Source organism: Octopus bimaculoides, chromosome 2, assembly GCF_046866305.1.
Source record: "Octopus bimaculoides isolate indiv1 chromosome 2, ASM4686630v1, whole genome shotgun sequence".
NCBI classification, from domain to species: domain Eukaryota; kingdom Metazoa; phylum Mollusca; class Cephalopoda; order Octopoda; family Octopodidae; genus Octopus; species Octopus bimaculoides.
Window position 1 is genome coordinate 75924105 of NC_142929.1, and position 22500 is coordinate 75946604.

The following is a 22500-nucleotide window of genomic DNA, read 5'->3' on the forward strand; positions in this document are numbered from 1 at the left end:
TAAAAGTTTTGGCATAAAATATCCACAGATTGGTGAACTGAAGCATCTAGCATATAGAATTTTTTCTCAAAATACCTACAGAAGTTTTTAACTCATTATGCATGTGTAATACAAAAACAAGCATTCAACCAAAATCAGCTTACTGTATATTTCTCTGTCTCATAATCAGAATGACAACAATGAGGAGTTCTCATTACATATGTAAGATAATTGTTTCTAAGGAGTCACACAGTGGGACTGAACCCAAAACTATGTGGTTCCAAAGTGAGCCCTTTCCCATCTTGTGTCAAATTTGATGGTCAGCAGTTTTGATAGGAAGGGTAAGTTCATCTCATTGACTCCAGTACTTAACTGGCACCTTACTTTACTGATTCTAGAGGGATCAAAGCCAAAGTTGATACTGGTATGATTTGAGCTCAGAATGTAATGATTCACAACAAATGTTGTAAGGCTTTTCTTTTCCCAATGCTGTAACAATTCTATCACTAATTTTTGTATTGAATTTTAGACATAAGGCCAGCAATTTTTGAAGGGATGGAGTTAGTTGATAGCATTAACCTCGTTAGTAGACTGGTACTTTATTTCATTGAAATCTTGGTGGGATTTGAACTCAAAAGCTACAGATTCACAAGAAATATCTCAAGGTATTTTGTGCAACACCCTGACAATTCTGACAAATGTAAAACTAACAAAAATGTAAAAAAAAAAAACAATTATCAATTGTTTTCTTATGTTGTTACTGATTGATTCATAATAGAGAAAACATACAAATTATTTGAAACTTTAAACTTTAACCTACACTTTACCCTTTGACTTACATTTGGAATAGAACACTGAAGTTTAGAACAAACCTATCTCTTGGCAAACTGTCAGAATGCCACCACTAACATTATCAAATTGCTTGCACTGAGGTAAGGTATTATGCACCTGGTGATGAATACTTGTTACCTGTGTAGATGAATTCAACATGAGATGAGGTGTTAGATAACAGTCACCATATATTGTAGCATACAGTCACACCTACACCCTTGTACATCACTCATTACATTCACCTCTACCTCTGCATCCAACCATCTAATACTCTCTCCTCATGCTCATATGAAACTACCCCTATGCCCCACCCAATCCACAGTCCATATCCTCTTTTATGCTCACTTTCTTGTAGCCTGAGGGCTTGCTCTGGCACTTCATCACGGACATCTTTTCTTCTTCCCAGCTATTCCCACTAATCTTTATATAAAGTTGAGTAGCTGTGTAATTACCTCCATAGCAAGACACCTGTGTCTGTCCCTCTGTCATATCTTAACCTCTTAGCACCTCGTATGACCCCCACCCCTCACAGCTCACCACTTAGTTGAGGGGCTTTTCCTTTTTTCTATTCTTGTCTTACAAGTTACTTGGTGATCTCACTAGTGCTAGCGTATACACTGTAAGGTGGTTGGCATTAGGAAAGGCATCCAGTCATAGAAACCATGCCAAAGGTGGCATTGAAGCTCAATGCAGCCCTGTGGATCACCAGATCCTGTCAAACGATCCAACCCATACCAACATGGAAAACAGACATTAAATGATGATGATGATGACGATGATGATGATGACTGGCCAAAATGATTGGTGCTGGGCTCTGAACTGAAGTAGAGTATCCAAGTAGTTTCTTGTTGACTACTTCAGCTCTTTGATACAATAATGTAATAACAAGAATAATCATTAATGAATTTTTAAAAAAGCTTATGACCCAGTTGTAAGGGTGCTGGACTCATTACTATAATATCATAGGTTCAGCTCCTGGACCAGATGTCATGATATCTCCTTGGACAAGACACATCATTTCATGTTGCTCCAGTCTACTCAGCTGAAAATGAAAAGCAACTGATTGCTGATGTAGCCCCCTCCCCACCTATCTCTCCCTCTCCCTCTAGTTGTCACATTCTTAACCTTCAACATAAAAGGAAAGCCAAATGAATGTCTAGATCAGCTTGTGACTACCTTAGCACCTAAAACAATTAGCAAAGATATGGTATGTATTATGAAGCCACACTTGCTTGTGAGTGACAACCCTGGCACAGTTCTCTCTCCTTCCAGCTGTCACACATGCAATGTTTCACAGGATTAAGCATAGGAAGGCTGTCCATGTCTGTACCCAACTATATAGGGACCTCAAAAAATTAACAAAACTGTGGTATAAGTCCCCAGGTCATACTCACTTGTGAGTGACAGGTAACTTCTTTCTACTTGAACTGAGGACAGATGTGAACTGTATTTCTTTGCATCACCTATTTACAGTTCTATCCACTGAACCAGCAGATGTTAAGTCTAAGTTGGGGATATAGAAGAAACCAAACACAGAGTCAACAAAGGTAGACATGTTCAATGGGAACCTGACTAGCACAAAACACATTCTGTGGAACATAGCATCAATGAAAAACTGAAATAATGCAAAGGTAAAACAAGGTGTTTATATAACACAGTGACTCTGAAATATTTTTTACCTAAGGACCCCTTTGATTACTATTTTATTCTGGTGGACCCCATAGCTATTCGATGTTTAAAAACTAGTTTTATAGATATTTCTTTCAAAATTCATATTTTGTTCCTCACACGGGTTGAACTACATAAAATGTTAGAGAAAGAAACCCATTTCTTGCAATAAATATATTTAAAGCAAAAATTTCACATGGACCCTTAAAATAATATTGTGGATCCTCAATTTACTATTTTGCCTGCACCAACCCCCAAAAGTCTTACATGGACCCCTATTGCACTTCATATTCAAAACTCCAATGAAGGTATAGGATATTATTCAGGTACTCAGCTAAGAGTCCACTGCATCTCATAGCAGCAGAAACAGCTGTAAGCTAATGAAGTTCATAACATAACCATAGTTTTTCTGATGTCACCTCTTTTTCTTATTACTGCTCTATACTCATCTAACACTTTGTTTTGAAACATATGTATACTGAGTTCTAAACCAGGTTATTTAGTCTCACAAAGCCTAAGTGATATATATATATATATATGTGTGTGTGTGTGTGTGTAAGTATATATTTTTCTCAATTTTGTACGACTCTATTTCTGTCTATCAGCCCTTTCACCCTTATTCGTTCATTCCACTCTTCGTTCTTTCGTCCCCCTCGCTCACATTTCCTTGCCTTCTCTTCTTGCTCACTTTCCCTCCACTTTTCACTTCATTGTGTCCCTGTCATTTTTTCTAGCCCATCCTTAATTCTTTTGTCCTTCTGCCTCTACCTCTCTCTCTTCTCTTCCCACATGACCGGCGTTCGGCCAAGCCTGATCTTTCTTTCTTGGCCGGCCGTTGTGCATGCAACATCAATAATCTTCCCTGTGCCTGTGAAATCTTGTATCCTTGCCGTAAGGCTTTATTTCCACACACGCCAGCTTAATTTAATTCGTCCTTAGTTGAAAGATACCTGTTGTTATGTCCTTTTATCATTTTTATTGTATTTGTGTAACAACGTTCGTTTTTATCCGTCCTAGTTTTTGTATACATTCGCCGCTTTCTTCCAAGGAATCTAATGCTCTTAGCTTAGTTTTTCCTTGGGGCTGGCCAGATTGGAGCAATATCGAGTAGAGTATAACCAGCTGAAATTGCAAAGATAATCTGAATCTCGACTGATGAAAGAAAACTCAGAATGACCTGTCCTTGTTTTCTTTGTATGTTTTGTTTTCACTTTCTTGTATCACCTAACTGTCTGGATGTTTTGTGTTCTTGTCCCATTTTGTATTATTTATATATATACTAGCAGAAATACCAGGCTTTGCCCGGGTTAAAGAGAATAATGAAATCTAAAAACGCCGTCTAGACTACGCAACCCTCAACTGTTAGTAGCTATGATACCATATTTCTACCTTAATAACTCTCCAATCCATGCCAGCATGGAACATAGACATTAAGTGGAATGCTAGAAGAAAGTTTTCAACTCATATCTATATAAAGTAAATACACGTAATTCAGAAACACGTTTTGTGTATTTTATTTCGTAACCAAACAAACAGGTACAGATTATAAATAATGAAAGGCCAATTTTGGTGATTCATTTGACAGAGGTAGTAGAGAGACAATGCGATGATAAATCTGAGGTTGGATCTTGAAAGTTTGGATGAATGCTACCTCAGTTAAATCTCTTGTGGTTCCAAATGATGTCATCTGTAGTACAGCATCGTATTGTCTAATTTTGTTTTGCAAATGTTAGGAATCTTGGTCAGTTGATGATAACAGTTTCTTCAATAGCTCTGGAGGTTGGGGATTGTGGAATTGTTGGGAATGTTTTTAACTTTGGTGTTATATGTATTGCTTGAATTTCTTTGACATATGAAATATATGTATTTTCACTGGGTTTGTAAAAGAGAGTTGTGTAGTTCTTGAGTTTTAGGGATTCACACAGACACACAGACAGACAGACACACACACAGACAGACAGACACACAGACAGACAGACACACATTCTCATCTTTATATATAGAGATATGTATACACACACACACGCACGCACCCAAACACACGTATATATATGTATATCAATATAAATATATGAAAGTCAATGAAGTTTCGTAAAAGAAGGTGATCATGTACATACTTTCTTGCTGTTGTGATTATAACACCTCGTTGTAAACAATGTTCCTTGTTTTCCCTTGTGGAGCATATGCAAATAGGTTTATTTTGCTGCCCACTCTTGAGCAGCCAACATATAGTTGTCCATGTGAGAAGCAGGGCTCTTCCAAGAGAAGACCAGCTACAGACAGTGCTCATCTGTTATGTTCGGGTTAAAATTTCATCAACATCAAAAATATATGAATTTTCATGGGAGTTATGGCCGTTATGCATAGAATATAATTTCCAAATTGCAGACAAAATTTACAATCGATAAATGTCTTAGAACAACCAGTCTCTCATCTGGGAAGGTCTTGAAATCAATGTTACCAACCGGGGACTATGTGTGTCACAGTGATAATAAAAAGACGCAAAGGAGGTCTGCAACGAAATAATTTTACTCAACACTTTGCAAGTGAATCAGTGGAGGCAAAGATGCGTCTCATTTACTTGACAATTTATGCACCACATTGCAGAAATCACAATGTAAGTATATCTGAAAGGGTAGTCTTACACTGTTGTACCGTTGAATTACAAATAATGCTCATCTGTTATTTTCGGGTTAAAATTTCATCAACATCAAAAATATATGAATTTTCATGGGAGTTATGGCCGTTATACATAGAATATAATTTCCAAATTTCATAAAGATCCATTCAGTACTTTTGACATAGTTTTGGATAAGAAAACAAATTACTAATGTGTGTGTTTGTGTGCATGTGTATGTGTGTGATGGGTGTATATATGTATAGATATCTGTATGCATGTATATATATGTATATATGTGTACATATTACATGTACATCTATATATATATACATCTACACATATGTATACATATACATGTATGCATATAGATCTATATCTATATATATATATCTATACATATACGTGTACATATACATCTATATGTATACATATACATCTCTCTCTCTCTCTCTCTCTCTCTCTCTCTCTCTCTCTCTCTCTTTCTCTCTCTCTCTCTGAAAGTATCTGTCATTACAGTATCGAAATGTGATTGTTTCCGTTAGTGGAATAACGTGTACATATACATCTATATGTATACATATACATCTCTCTCTCTCTCTTTCTCTCTCTCTTTCTCTCTCTCTCTTTCTCTCTCTCTTTCTCTCTCTCTGAAAGTATCTGTCATTACAGTATCGAGATGTGATTGTTTCAGTTAGTGGAATAGTTTCATTTTTAAAGTGAAAGTATTTGACATGAGTGTTTTTGTTTCACTTTTGACACGTAATACTTAAATAGTGGAGGAGATATTATGTTGCCGTGGGCTCGAACTCTGCAAGAAGTTAAAATTGTTTTTTTGACTAAAACACAACTGGAACCCTAAGTAAGGCATCTGTAAAATTTGAATGAAATTGGTTGCGTAGTTCTCGAGTTTTAGGGATTCACACAGACAGACAGACACACATTCTCATTTATATATATATATATATATATATATATATATATAAGGATCAGGATAAAACAACCCTTCTCCTACACACTTGAAATAGACGCCAAAGGCACCAAGAAACTACCAAATAACTCCAAAGCACAGGTTGTAATCAGGCAAATGATAAAATACATATATGCAAAGTTTAGGTTAGTTAAAATATGTTAGTGACATATTTCAACTAACTGGTCAATTTACTGCAGTTACCATAAAGAAACTTTTTTTTTGTGGTAAAAAGGTGTGAAAACACCCTATCTGTTCAGTGTCGCCATCTATCAGGATTCATAGACATCAATGTTTCTAGCTTGTTGATGTGTGTGTGTGTATGCACATGTGCACGTTATTTAATAAACACAATATATGTTTTTATGTACTATTATTAGTTTCATGCACTAAGAACAAGTCAAACATAGCTTTATAACATGTCTGAAGTAATATTTATCTCTCACCCGATGGAGTACTTTTTTTTGTTGATCTTTCCATCATGGAAACAGTACACTATATATATATATATATGTGTGTGTGTGTGTGTGTGTGTGAGGGTCCTGTAAAGTTTCCATCTACAAAATTCACTTACAAGGCATTGGTTGGCTTAGGACTATATAGTAGAACATACTTGCCCAAGATGCTAAACAGTGGGACTGAACCTGAAACCACATGGTTGCAAAGTGAGCTTCTTAATCCACACAGTCATGTTTGCATCTATATCGCAGTAATACTCTAGAGGATCAGAATATATAGCCTGGCTTTTGTACCAAGCATTGAAGGAATATATAAATGAAAGAATACATGAATGAATGGTTGAGTGAATTGATAGAAAAAAATAATGCTATTTACAGAGAATTACAGCTGTTTAGAATCAGACAGCACAGAGAGATAGAGATTAGTAGCACTAAGGAGAAAAACAGGAAATTGATCTTATTCTTCATTTTCTATCAAAGAATCAAGACTAACATCATTGATTTTTTTTATTGCAAAGCACGGAGGAGTGAAGAAGTAGTAAATTACAGATGTGTGAATATAGGAACCAGACAAAATATTCCAAGATTTACAGGACAGATATTCTAGTTTCTTGAGGCATAGAAAGAAAAATGGCATTTCAATTTATAATGTACAGAAACACGTATAGCTGTATGGATAAGAAGTTTGCTTGACAACTAAGTGGTTTTGGGTTCAATCCCTCTACATAAAACCCTGAGCTGACCAATGTTTTGTGAGCGGAATTGCTAGAGAGTAACAATATAGTAACCAATTGTGGGTGAGTGTGTACCATCATCATCATTTTTACATCCACTTCTCCATGGGTCAGACAGAATTCCTTTGAGTAGATTTTCTTACAGCCAGATGCCCTTCCTGTCACCAACCCTCACCTGTTTTCAAGTAAGATGATATGTCTCCAAGCACAGAATGGAAATGAAGGACACAGCTTGAATGACAGTGACACTTGCTTATGACTATGAAGTGATACCAAGACAAGGAGACAGACAGGCACACACACACACACACACACACACACACACACGATGGGGATTTTTTTCAGCCTCCATCTATCAAATCCACTCACAAGGCTTTGGCCAGCCTGAGGTTATAGTGAAAGACAGTTACTCAAAGTGTCATGCAGTAGTACTGAACTTTAAATAAATAAATAAATAAATATATATATATATGTAAGAAATTGAGAGTAGCTTCTGAATTTTATTCCCCACATATGTATATATTTTCTCATTTGTAATGTTTTTCTTTGTGTGTATATGTGTGTGTGTGTATATATATATATATATATATATATATATACACACACACACATATATAATTGTTTTTCCCAAATAAGCTGCACTTCATGTTGGGGGATCTGATAAAGCTATAAGGTGATATTCAGGTACTTAACAATGAGTTCATTGCATCTTATAGCAGAAACAGCTGTAAGCTAATGAAGTTCGTAACATAATCATTTATTCCTTTGTCATCTCAATTTCTTATTCTGTACTTGACTAACACTTCATTCTGAAGCATATGTATATTGAGCTCTACACTAGGTTATTAGTATCGCAATGCCTAAGTAGAATATTAATATATATATATATATATATATATATATATATATATATATATATATATATATATATATATATATATGTGTGTGTGTGTGTGTGTGTGTGTGTGCAGTTATATATTAAATATGTTCCCGAGCATCTAGTAACACAATCTGTATCACGTCCTCATGTTGTTGTTTTTTGTTGTCATTTTTTGTCTTTTTCCTTTTTTTGAACTTATATATATATATATATATATATATATATATATTTATATATTTATATATATATAAATATATATATATTGATAATTTCATTTGACCCTCTGACTGATAATTGATGAGGAGTTGGCAACCTTCTGTGTCTGTTTCTCGTTTGCTTATGCATTTATAATGTTTTTAATGTGTGTGTGTGTGTGTGTGTGTGTGTGTGTGTGTGTGTGTGTCTGTGTGTGTGTGTGTGTGTGTGTGTGTGTGTGCATGTGTATGTGCATGTGTGTGTCTGTATGAGTGTGTATTTTGCAGTTATATATTAAATATATCACATACATAGTTAAGTATATAGGATGCTTAGCTCTTCTTCATGACATGAAGCAGTTGGTAAATAAACTGGCATTTTATCCAGGTGTTTATCACAGACAACATTCCCAGAAGATCTTATAGCTATTAGACAGTTTAGAGAGAACCAAGACATTTAAACTATGTACACAAGCAGAACTGACACCATTGAAGAGAAATTTATCGATGGCGCTCCTATTTTGTCCATTTTATATTCTTTAGACACATTATGTACCCAACCCAGGTTGACCTTTTTTATCAATTTATTTGCTGTTAGAGATAGTGAACTTTCTACTATGTCTATAAATCTATTAAGTAATTCCTTCTGTTTATATCAAGTGACTTCACCTGTGCACTGTTCAGATAGGCCAAACTGTGTGTCTACTCATTCACTAAACTATTTACACTGTATCTATAAGCTATAGGTCATGCTATGTATTTCCACAAGTTCATAAATATAATGTCTCAATACCCATTCTACCAATTTTATACTCAAACAGCCAGATCTGGCCTCTCATACCTACTCTACAATGTCATTCTAAAAATATACAAAAACGAAGACTGTACATTGTTTAATTTGTTAGAAAGACTTGCTAGTCATGGTTTTTTAACATGTTAGAAAGACTTGCTAGTGGACCTATGGTCAATGGTGTTTCTACAGTAATCACATTAATGTTGAGAATTGTCGAAACTCAAAATAAACTACCCACATCAGGTGTGAGCTGTCAGGACACTACATCCTTCAATAATTCCATGCTTTCTGAAAAAATTCACCAACACTACTCCTGACGTGCCTACACACTTTTTCTTCTTTGTGGCCCTTTTACAGTTCACTTTTCTTTTTTTTTTTGTGTTTTATTCTCTGTACTGTGCATGTATTTCTAGCATTCATTACTGCCTTTCTCCATTTGACTTACATCTTTGCTTTCTGTCCTCTTTTACATCATTTCTGATGAGTTGTTGTACACCTGAACTCTGTATACAATAAACCTTATAATTTTTCTTCTTTTTGAAGATGATTTATCTTGGATGACATTACCCAATACAACCTTCATTTTTTTTTTTATAGAAGAGAGAGGAGTGAGTTAAGGGAGACATTGCTGCTATTTCTACCCCTTTAGTATTTAAACCAGCCATATCCAATAAAAATGTTCTACCTATTTTATATTCAAACAGTCAGATCTGGCCTCTCATACCTACTCTACAATGTCAGTCTAAAAACATACAATCACATCAACAAAATCTCAAAGCTACAAGATAATACAAGGTTAATTCAAAACAACATAAATAAAGACACAAACAGATATATATACATCTATATATACTGAACCCAAGAAAGGATGAAAGGCAAAGTGTAGAATTTGAACTTCATGGAATTTGAGTCTATTACACTTGACAAAGTAATCAAAATGCTAAAGGGTTACGTATTCCCTTATTAGTTTGTAGTCCTTGTAGTATTCAACCCTTATACTCATTCATACTTTATTGATTTATCTAATAATTATTTATGTGGGCCTCTACATCTATGGGCAGGCCTGCATAAAAGTTTTAAAGTTTTTTTATGAAAACTGGCAGTTACCCATAAATGCAAGTCTCCCCTCCTCCACACCACTGATATTTATCCAAAGGAAACACCACTGACTTTGGCCAGAACAGTTTGGCTCCAGAGTCATTATACACATTGCTGTCAGAATTCAGACAACTGTAAGAGATACTACATCTTTACCAACCTTCTGACAGTTTCACCATTTCACAGCCTCACCCACCCAATGGACTGGTATATATTTTTTGTTAAACCCTGAAAGGTTAAAAGGCAAAGTCAAGCCTCAGTGAGTTTTGAGCTCAGATCACTAAGAGTCAGAACAAATATCATATTCACATTTTAACAACTCTGCCAATTCACTGCCAACTTATTATACTTGTCAGTTGCACATCTTTAGATGTGGACAGGAGCACTGGTCTCCAACTACTTCACATCTCTCACTTGTGGCTCCAACAAATTGGTGGCACACACTGATGACTACACTACAGTAATTCACTTTGGTTGGTGAGCAAAACTATGTAGAAGATATCAGCAATCTCGGAAGAATTGCATCCACTTGTGCACAAAAACTGAAATGGCTGAACCCAATATGGTCAATGGCTCATAAGACATAACAGCAAGATGTGTGGTACATCTAGGACATTCTCTTGACAGACTACAGACTTGTGGCCAGTCTCCATGGAAGGGATTGGGACCCCACCATGTGCCTAATTGTATCCATTGTAAAACAGGGATCTTAGACAACCTAATTGGGTATCCTTGATATTCAACCTGCTGAATTGAAGGGCCTTAGAGTCAACCTAGCTAAAACCAAAATCCTAATAAGTAGGAAGGTAGATAAAACACAAACCCCTTCAGGTAGATGGCCCTGCTCAGTATGTAGAAAAGGAGTAGGTAGTAACTCTATAAGATGTACCCGGTGCAAGCTATGGACACATAAGAGGTGCAGCAACATCAAAGGCAGGTTAACTAGCAAGTTAGTTTTTGTTTGTGGCAGATGTTCAGGTGCAATAAAGACTGCAAACAAACAGGAAACAACTTCTATCTCATTCCAGGGTGAAAAACTAGAGGTAGTCGATAGCTTCCGCTATCTGGGCGACCAAGTTAGTAGTGGGGGTGGGTGCGCTGAAAGTGTAGCTGCTAGAATAAGAATAGCCTGGGCAAAGTTTAGAGAGCTCTTACCCCTGCTGGCGACAAAGGGACTCTCACTCAGAGTAAAAGGCAGACTGTATGACGCATGCGTACGAACAACCATGCTACATGGCAGTGAAACATGGGCTGTAACTGCTGAGGACATACGTAAGCTCGCAAGGAATGAAGCCAGTATGCTCCGTTGGATGTGTAATGTCAATGTGAATACCCGTCAGAGTGTAAGTATCTTGAGAGAAAAGCTGAACATTAGAAGCATCAGTTGTGGCGTGCAAGAGAGACGATTGCGCTGGTATGGACATGTGGTGAGAATGGAGGAGGATAGCTGCGTGAAAAAGTGCCACACCCTAACAGTTGAGGGAACCCGTGGAAGAGGTAGGCCCAGGAAGACCTGGGCTGAGGTGGTGAGGCAAGACCTTCGTACATTGGGCCTCACCGAGGCGATGACTACGGACCGAGACCTTTGGAAATGGGCTGTGCGTGAGAAGACCCGGCAAGCCAAGTAAGATCGTTGCCAGTGCCCCTGGACTGGTTCTTGTGCGGGTGGCACATGAGATGCACCATTTTGAGCGTGGCCGTTGCCAGTACCGCCTGACTGGCTCCTGTAGGATTTTCGAGCGAGATCGTTGCCAGTGCCCCTGGACTGGCTTGTGCGGGTGGCACATAAAAGACACCATTTCGAGCGTGGCCGTTTTCGTGCGGGTGACACGTAAAAGCACCCACTACACTCTCTGAGTGGTTGGCGTTAGGAAGGGCATCCAGCTGTAGAAACTCTGCCAAATCAGACTGGAGCCTGGTGTTGCCATCCGGTTTCACCAGTCCTCAGTCAAATCGTCCAACCCATGCTAGCATGGAAAGCGGACGTTAAACGATGATGATGATGATGATGATGAGAGCAGATAACACTTAAGAACAGAATAGAACTATGGTTATTGTAATTAACAGATACAATGTGATACAACATTTAGTTTTGTACAGCCACATTTTGAGTCCAAATCTTGCTGAGGGGAGGAGGGGAGGAGGAACATGGAGAGGCGGAGGATGGGGAGGTTGGGAAGATGGGGAGGTGGGGAGGAGGAGTCACTTAATGTTCATTGTCCACACTGACTTAGGCGGGATAGTTTAACAGCATCCGATGAGCTGGAGGACTGCTTTGGCATGATTTCAGCAGCTGGATGCCCTTCCTAATATTAATCACTTTACAGTGTGCACTGCATGCTTTTCTCATGGTACCAGCACTAATAAAGATCAGCTTGCATGATACAAGACTAAGGGCCTAAAGTGGCCCTTATAACTGAGAGAGAAAGGGGAGGAGCAATGATTCTAAGTGGAGTGACATCACCAAATAACTCATAAGACAAAAAGAAAAAAGAAACCTGCCAAAAGCACCAACTATCTGTACACGAGAAGCATAGTCACACATTTAACAGGATAAATATCAGATCTGTGAATAAACAAGGAAGCTACCCTGAAGACTTTTATCTGATTATTTCATTACCTGCCTGCAATTTTGTTACCATGACTATTAACCAAACAACATTCTTAAAGACACTTTTGTCTGGTAAAGAAAAGAAAGACGGTCAACCAACTTATCTCTGTGACTTGACATGACAAAAAAAAAAGAAAAGGGAAGGAAAAAAAAAGCAATGTGAGAATGGCTAGAGTTAGGTCATTCTCAAGTCAAACAAACTCTTATGACATTTTTAATTTCTGAGTATCACTTGAACAAGGAAATATATTATTCCCCTCTACTTACCATGTATATACACCAAAGCAAAGAAGCGTTATAGTTGTAACAACAACAGCAACAATAATAGTAATAACTGTATTTATTGCCACAAAGGCTTCAGAAGAAGCGAGATAATAATAATAATAATATAAACCATAAAGGTTTATATTAAGAAAAACATTAAGGATGGCACAGAACAGAACATTGAATGTGTGTCTGTAAGTGTATGTTGTTGAGAGGGTTTTGCACATAAAAGTGTAATAAAATTTTAATAATGAGTATTCCTCGTTAAGGAGGAGGTGTTTGGGGGCTGCTCATGGAAAAATCCCATAAAACCACAGATACCCTGACTTATGGAGCAGGTGCCTTTTCTCAGTTCCTTATCCCCAATTTACAGGTGCATGCTCAGGGCAGGCCCATTCACTTGCATCATGCTCACCACTCTCATCCAACTTTCAGCAAAATGGCTGGAAGGCAACACTTCTCTCTCTATTCTCATTTTCATCTTTAAGTGAAACTTGAAGAAATTGATGAGGGATTTGCCAAAGAGGAAGGTGTTTGTCTTCAGCCCCTTTGATCATGTCCACTATACAATCTCTTTTGCTATTGCTACTGGACACGTGGAGGCGCAATGACCCAGTGGTTAGGGCAGCAGACTCGTGGTCATAGGATTGCGGTTTCGATTCCCAGACCGGGCGTTGTGAGTGTTTATTGAGCGAAAACACCTAAAGCTCCACGAGGCTCCGGCAGGGGATGGTGGCAAACCCTGCTGTACTCTTTCACCACAACTTTCTCTCACTCTTACTTCCTGTTTCTGTTGTGCTTGTAATTCAAAGGGTCAGCTTTGTCACACTGTGTCACGCTGAATATCCCTGAGAACTACGTTAAGGGTAATCGTGTCTGTGGAGTGCTCAGCCACTTGCACGTTAATTTCACGAGCAGGCTGTTCCGTTGATCGGATCAACTGGAACCCTCGATGTCGTAAGCGACGGAGTGCCAACAACAACAACTAGACACGTAAAAACTGCCTGATAATAATACTTCTTTCTACAATAGGTGCAAAAGCTGAAATTTGGGGGATGGGAGTCTTGTCTATTACATCAACCCTTGTGTTCAACTCATACTTATTTCATCAACCTTGAAAGGATGAAAGGCAAAATTGACCTCAGCAGAATTTGAACTCAGAACTTAAAGCTGGAAGTAATGACACTGAGTACTTTGTCCCTCATGTTCATATAATAATAATAATTGTAATCATCATCATCATCACTACCACCAACACCAACACCATTATTATCATGAGAAATCATTAATATTAAAAGAATAAAGACATTATCATCATCGCCATCATCACAATTATCACTACCACTACCACTGCCACCACCACCTCCCTCCATCTTTACCTCATCATCATCTTCATCCTCACCACTATCATCCTCTTCATCACCACAAGAAATTATTATTATATGAATAAAGAAAATTATTATTATTATTATTATTATTATTATTATTATTATTATTATTATTATTATTCAACATATAAATTGGCAATTTCAGTTTAAAGGTTTCTATGTCAAGAAAGGAAGAAGCTGAAATAGCTTTACAGTAATTCACCTTTTTTTTTCTTAAATAGTTTGTCATGGTACAGCTCGTATCATATACACAAACATACTCACATGCACACAAAACACAAACATATAAACTGACACACAGTTATGCACACTCAAAATCAAACACACACACACACACACAGCTATCAAGTAATTATAATCACTTGAAATTCTGGTAGTTTCAATGAATCTACTTGACTCCATTGAAAACAGAAATACCCTGAACATAACAACCACACCAGCATACCAACTGCTCCAATTATTATATTTGTAATAGGCAAATGCATGGCTGTGTGATTAAGAAGATTGTTTAGCAACCACTTCGAGGCACCTTGAGCAAGTGTCTTCTACTATAGCCTTGTGCTTCTATAGCCAAGTGTCTTCTACTATAGCAAGTGTCTTCTACTATAGGACAATCAAAGCCTTGTGAGTAGAAACTGAAAGAATCCTGTCGTGCAGAAAAAAAGCACCCGGTACACTCTGTAATGTGGTTACTGTCAGGTAGGGTATCCAACCCCAGAAACTATGCCAAAGCAAAGATTGGAGCTTGACACAAGCCTGCTGCTCACTGGATCCTGTCAAACCATCCAACCTGTGCACAGAAGATGGGCATCAAATTGATGATTTGTGTGTGTGTGTGCATGTGCATGCATGCATGCATATGTACACATATGTGCTTAGATGGATGAGTGTATTTGTGTCTGTATAATTCATTAGTCTTCCCCTTGCCTCTCTTTGCTTCTTCACTCTGGCCTTTGACCTCCTGTTAAAACTCTTTCCACCTGGTTATCCCACTCCTTGGTGGAGGCGCAATGGCCCAGTGGTTAGGGCAGCGGGCTCGCGGTTTCGATTCTCAGACCGGGCGTTGTGAGTGTTTATTGAGCGAAAACACCTAAAGCTCCACGAGGCTCAGGCAGGGGATGGTGGCGAACCCTGTTGTACTCTTCCACCACAACTTTCTCTCACTCTTACTTCCTGTTTCTGTTGTGCCTGTAATTCAAAGGGTCAGCCTTGTCACATTGTGTCACGCTGAATATCCCCGAGAACTATGTTAAGGGTACACGTGTCTGTGGAGTGCTCAGCCACTTGCACGTTAATTTTACGAGCAGGCTGTTCCGTTGATCGGATCAACTGGAACCCTCGACGTCGTAAGCGACGGAGTGCCAACAACAATCCCACTCCTTACCTTATACCTCAAAGCTACTCTAAACATTTCAATTTTTTCTTGCCAAAGAAAATCTTTATTCAGTATTCATGTTTCCCCAACAGTACACAAATTTTATTTAAATTTGTGAATGATTTTTGTTAATGCAGGCTATGATAATGAGTTTACTGTATATAGTGCTCAGATATACTACAATGGACAAAGGATAAGACAGAAAGCAGTAGCAAAACAAACAAAAACTAATGAAAACTAAAGATACATGCAGAGTACATAAGATAGAAACACAACAAATACAAAAACAAACAAAAAAATGTAAAAGAGCCATAAAGAGGTAAAAGAGTGCAGGAAGCATGGAAATATTTCAAGGATACAATATTCCAGTAGTTTTTGAGTGATGCAGGTAGTTTACTCCATGTTTCAATAATTTTAGGTGTAAAAAAAGTTTCCATGGCTGCTGGACTGTTTTTCGATTTTATAAACATGGTTATGGACAGTAAAGATGTTTTTGAAAAGGTGGTCAAAATTGTTGGTGCAGAGATGGAGGATAACCTTGTTGGTCTGTACCAAGTCAGTTGCTAGATGTCAAAACTTTAGGATGTCGATACCCAGCAGAAGAATGAAAGTTAATTCTAGACACCTCAATTCACCTAACAATCAGGAATTCATAGCAAACCTTCTAGAAAAGGCTGTCTGGGATAGATTTACTCCTACCACAGGAGGCATTTCTTATTCACTTATTGCCAGTAAACTGTATGTAAGCTCCAAGAGGTTGAAGGGACTATTACATTTTCTTTTTTCCATCATCATTTAAAACCCATTTTTCCACACTAGTATGGGTTGGGCGATTTGACAGGGATCCAGCAGCCACAGGGTTGTATTGAACTTCAGTGTCTGCTATGGCATGGATTCTACAGCTGGATGCCCTTCTTAATATCAACTACCTCACAGTGTATATAGGATGCTTTTTTGTAACCAGCACTAGTGAGGTTGCCAGATTACACGCAAGACAAAAAAGTACAATAGAGGGATATAGAAAAAGAAACAAAGAAAAATATATCTTCAAATAAGTGGGAGGGAGAAACATTGAGAGTTGGGTGGTGGTTGTATGTATGCCGAGCATTGAGGGACTAAAATGTATGAAGGAGGGCAGCCCAGGAATTTTACTATAGAGGAGATACACGGCTACCCTGCATTATATAGAGGTAGGTGGGAGTAACTGGGAAGAAGATAGAGATGGTGGTGACTAGATACCAGAGCATTCCAAGGTACATGAAGGTGGTGTGAGGGGAGAGTGACTGATGGATAGAAATGGGTGTACAGGTGAATGTAGGGAGTGATGAACAGAGGTGGAAGTTCAGTTTGGATAGAAGTGGATCAAAAAGAAGAACAGATCAGAAAGCAGAGGGATAATGTGCAAAGTGCAGGAGTAGTATAAATACAAATGTTTATATAATATATATACACATTTATACTTTTTATATGTACATTTTATATATGTGCAAAAGTTGATGTAACATCTATTATATAACTAACAAAATCATGAAACAGCTATAAATGAATGGAATAAACATCTATTCACTCACCTCACTTCTCTTACCTGTTCTATTTCTCTCTCTCTCTCTCTCTCTCTCTCTCTATATATATATATATATATATATATATATATATATATATATATATATATATATATAGAGAGAGAGAGAGAGAGAGAGAGAGAGAGAGAGTGTATGTATTATATATATATATATATATATATATATATATATATATATATATATATATATATATATATATATATGGAGCCTGGTGTAGCCATCCGGTTGCACCAGTCCTCAGTCAAATCGTCCAACCCATGCTAGCATGGAAAGCGGACGTTAAACGATGATGATGATGATGTTGATATATATATATATATATATATATATATATATATATATATATATATATACATACATATATGTGTGCGTGTGTGTATATATGTATGTATATATAGCAAATGAAAGACAGAAGATGGAATATACAAGAATATATTATTAATCACAACAATTGTTTCGACACATCTAGCATCAATTCCTCTTAGGTGAGATACTCAACAACTGGTTCAAGAGCATCTGGTGGGTCAGATATATCTCACTGGGTGATAAATAAATACAACTCGTTAAAATGATTGTTCCACAATGTAACTTTTCATTTTGTAGAGAGAAAAGCAGCCAGAAGGAGGAAAGATCTTCATTTATATAGAAAATCAAAAATAAAATCACAGATGACAAAAAGAGAAATGAATGTGCAATCCAGCGCGAAAAGTATTAAAAATAACCATTAACGGGTATGGATGTATAAATACCCTTGGGCAAACTGCATGGCGCGAGTACACTCGCTCATACAAGCATCCACAAAAATGTGAGTATATGCACACATGAGGTTTGGTGCACTTATGATTACAAAGTGAGTTATTTATCAACTTGGTGTTTATAAGAATGGGGAGGTTAAAAGTAAACTTAAGTCATCCATACTTTAAAGTAAACTAAGTTAGGTTAACAGTTACATATATATATGCACACATACATACATATATATATATACAAACATACATACATATATATAAACACATACATATATACAAACATATTTACATACATACATACATATATACATACAAATATACATACATACAAATATTAAAGGAAAAAGAAAACAAAATAATAGGATGAATATCTCAGGTCATTTAGAATATTTAATTAGAGTAAGGTGAATCAAAAATGGAGAGGTAGAAGTAATTAATGTTACACTGCTGTTTCTAGGATATCCCAGGTGATGGGCCAACATCTCCATACACTGCGTATTCCAAGGTATTCCCAGTGTATGGAGATGTTGACCCATCACTTGGGATATCCCAGAAACAGCTGTAAGACATTAATTACTTCTACGTCTCCATGTTTGATTCACCTTGCTTTAATTAAATATTCTAAATGACCTGAGATACTTGCTCTGCCTTGGTTTTCTTTTTCTTTTCCTTTAAATATGTTCCTGCTGACTCAGAAGCCTATTACAGATCCCTAGCTCCAGCCTGAGCTGTGAACTTGGAACCTAACAAATGACCAATTATAGCACTTACGCAGTGTACCTATTGGTTTAGATCATGAGTGAATTAAACCACTAATATTCTTTATATATAAATATATATACATACACCATCATCATCTTCATTTACTTTAACATCTCAGTTTTCATACTGGCAAAGTTTAGATGGTTCAACAGGGACCAATGAGAGCCAGAGGACAATGCAAAGTTCCAATATCTGCTTTGGTATGGTTTCTAAAGCTGGATACCCTTACTGACACTAGCCACTTAACAAAATGTACTGGGTGCTTTCTTGTACTGGGTGCTTTCTTGTACTGGGCACCAGCACAAGTGAGGTTGCCAAGTAATTCACAAGATAGAACCCCTCACATGAGTGGAATATAGTACTGAAGGATATGAGAATATGAACAGAGAAACAGGAACAGGAGACCTGCTGAAGTGAATACATGGCTTCCTCAGCTGGTGGCAGGGGACACAGAGAGAGAGAGAGATGGTGAAGACACACCTTCAAAGTACAAGATAAATATAAGAGAATAGGGACAGTACTACCAACTGATATGTTTGGAACATTCTCTGGAATTTGTTATCTAGCGGCTACTGATCTGCATGACATGCTGCACTCAACAATAAGAAGTAGGTTAACAACATAGCATAACTACAATTCTATACTAGCAACACAATACATAACAATTCTATACAGATGCCAGAATAGGACAGTGAAATAACTATGACACAACACAAACCGTAACAAAAGAAAATTATAACTAGCATGAAACTACTTGACTATAATAACTGGGTTGTAAAATGCCAGATTTCTACACCATATTCCCTATGTGCTGGTTACTTAGAAATTCCTCATCAAACACTGGTGCAGGCATGGCTGTGTGGTTAAGAAGCTTGCTTTGAAGCTACATGGTTATGAGTTCAGTCCCACAGCACAGCACCTGATGCAAGTGTCTTCTACTATAGCCCCAGGCCAATCAATGCTTTGTGAGTAGATTTGGTTAATGGAAACTGAACAAAGCCCATTATATATATATATATATATATATATATTTTTTTTTTTGGGGGGGGGGGGGCTTTAATAAAAAGATATTACTCTACCTTTGGTATTCGAGTATTATTGTTCTGCCTTTATGTGCTTACTTGTGTGTGTGCGTGTGTGTATCATCATCATTTAACATCTGCTTTCCATGCTGGCATGGGTTAGATGGTTTGACTGGAACTGATAAGCCAGACAGCTGCACCAGGTTCCAGTTTGATTTGGCATGGTTTCTACAGCAGGCAAAGGCATGGATATTCGGTTAAGAAGCTCCCTTTATAACCACATGGTTTTAGATCCTGCTCAACTGCATGCCCTTGGGTAAATGTCTTCTATTATAGCCATGGGCTGGTCAATACCTTGTAAGTGAAGTTCTAAGACAGAAATTGTGTGAATGTGTATGCATGTTTGTGTTTGTCCCCACTACCACCACTCGACTTGTGTTGATTTTTTTATGTCCCCCTAACTTAGCAGTTCAGCAAAAGTGACCAATAGAATAAGCATTAGACTTAAAAAATGAGTACTGAGGCCAAATTGTTCCACTAAATCTTCCAAGGCAATACCTCAGCATGGCCACAACATATAGACTGAAACAAGTACAATAAAAAATATCAGCAAAATGAAAGCAACACAAAAGCAGGGTTAAAATTTTAAAATAACGATTATTGATTGGAAGACCCCCCTTAGAAGATCAGTCAGGTGCAGTAGCAACTAACCTGCTCCAGATAGGGTGACCAGGGTAGCATCTTTAGGTCAAAGTGATGCTTGGTACATCATCAGTATCCAAAAATTTCTCTAGAAATTTCACCATATTTGAAGCTGGCTACATTGGACCTGATGGTAACAGTTTAAAGAAGAAAAAAGAGGATAAAGTAAGAAAGAGAAATATAGAGATATACAGACAGGCTGAATGGATGGACAGAGGGATGGATGGACAAATGGATGAATGCATGCATTGATGGACAGATGGATGGATGATTGGATGGATGGATAGATGGAAGGCTAGATAAACAAATGGGTGAATGGATGAAAGAATAGATGGATATGAAGAAATACCATTATAATGAGAATTAAATCGAGAAATGAAAATATCTGATCTAAGACATGTTTTTCCTAGTTGTGACTTGGTTTATAAATCTACTGTAAATATTCAGAATTAGGTAAAATGATTACAATTATTCATTCACTTTATAAATCAGGAAAGAAAACATTCAATGAAAAAAAAAACTATACACATTTGTTTTTACATCTGTTTTTCCAAACCAGTATGGGTTAGAGAAATATAGTATTGAGATATTGTTTTAAAACTGGATGCCCTTCCTGTCTCTAACCCTTACCTATTTTTTGAGTAAGATATTTCTTATTCTACATATCTTCAAAGCACATGAATACACACACACACACACACACACACACACACACACACACACACACACACAGCATTCATTTCTTTTTATGCCAGTTTTCCATGCTAGCATGAGTTATATGAATGCATTACTGAGATATTGTTTTACAGTTGGATGCCTTTCCTGTTTCTAACCCTTAGCTGTTTTTCAACTAAGGAATTATACACGTCTAGACATATTCCACATGTCTTCAAAGGTATAAAACCAGCAGAGAACCCATTGACAGGGAAAATAACTGTAACATGACTGTCCACAGCTGAACAATCAAACACCCACACATCCATAACATGGAATTCTATCATCTCCAAGTGTTTTTAAAAAGTTTCAGTTCTTCCAAATGTTTAATTAAATATATTAAAACTTGAACTGAAACGATAATTACCAAGGCTATAACTCAATTTAAAAGCACACACACATTACTGCTGTGACACAGCAACTATTATGATTAAACAATTGAACAAACTTACTTTTGTATCCAAATCTATATTTCTCAAGTAAAATTAAATTTTCAGTGGTTGGCAAATAAGTAGGGACAATGTAAGGTCTGATAACAAGACAATCCCTCTAGTGCAAGTGCCATGAAAAACAATGTACCCAGAACACTCTGTAGAGTGATTGGTGATAGGAAGAGCATCCAGCATATGGTGATAGGAAGAGCATCCACATGTCAAACTTAATAACCCTTTCTACTATAGGGTCAAAGCCTGAAATTTGTGGGAGGGGAATAGTCGATTACATCAACCCCAGGACTTGACTGGTACTTAATTTATCGACCCACAAAGGATGAAAGGCAAAGTTGACCTTGACAAAATTTGAACTCAGAACGTAAAGACCAGTGAAATACCACTAAGCATTTCATCTGGCGTGCTAACAATTCTGCCAGCTCACTGCCTTCACATCAAATTTAATAATGTTCAAACAAGATGTCGTTCTCCCAAACTATCTAGGACAAAAGTTTATGTAAGAGCTAACCTGGACAGTGGTAAACCATCCAACCTTTATCAGTATAGAAAAAGAAAGGTGTGTGTGCGTGCATGCGTGCGTATGTGTAATTTTATTGTCAGTGAGTTCGGAGTTATTTGTGTGCTTAAGAAGTACACTTCACAACCACATAGTTTCTAAG

The 22500-nt window shown here is 37.2% G+C and overlaps 1 protein-coding gene across 6 annotated transcripts in view; it reads right to left on the minus strand.

The window, feature by feature from the left end:
* Window positions 1-22500, minus strand: part of LOC106873354 (E3 ubiquitin-protein ligase NEDD4-like) — a 352751-nt gene that overhangs the window by 232394 nt on the left and 97857 nt on the right. The window contains exon 2 of one of the 6 annotated variants that reach the window (XM_089347034.1): window positions 20688-20805. The exons of the other annotated variants lie outside the window; for them this stretch is intronic. Within the exon in view, the coding sequence (XP_089203160.1) occupies window positions 20688-20717 (30 nt within the window). The 5' untranslated portion in view covers window positions 20718-20805. The remainder of the gene's footprint in view (window positions 1-20687; window positions 20806-22500) is intronic. 6 annotated transcript variants of the gene reach the window in all.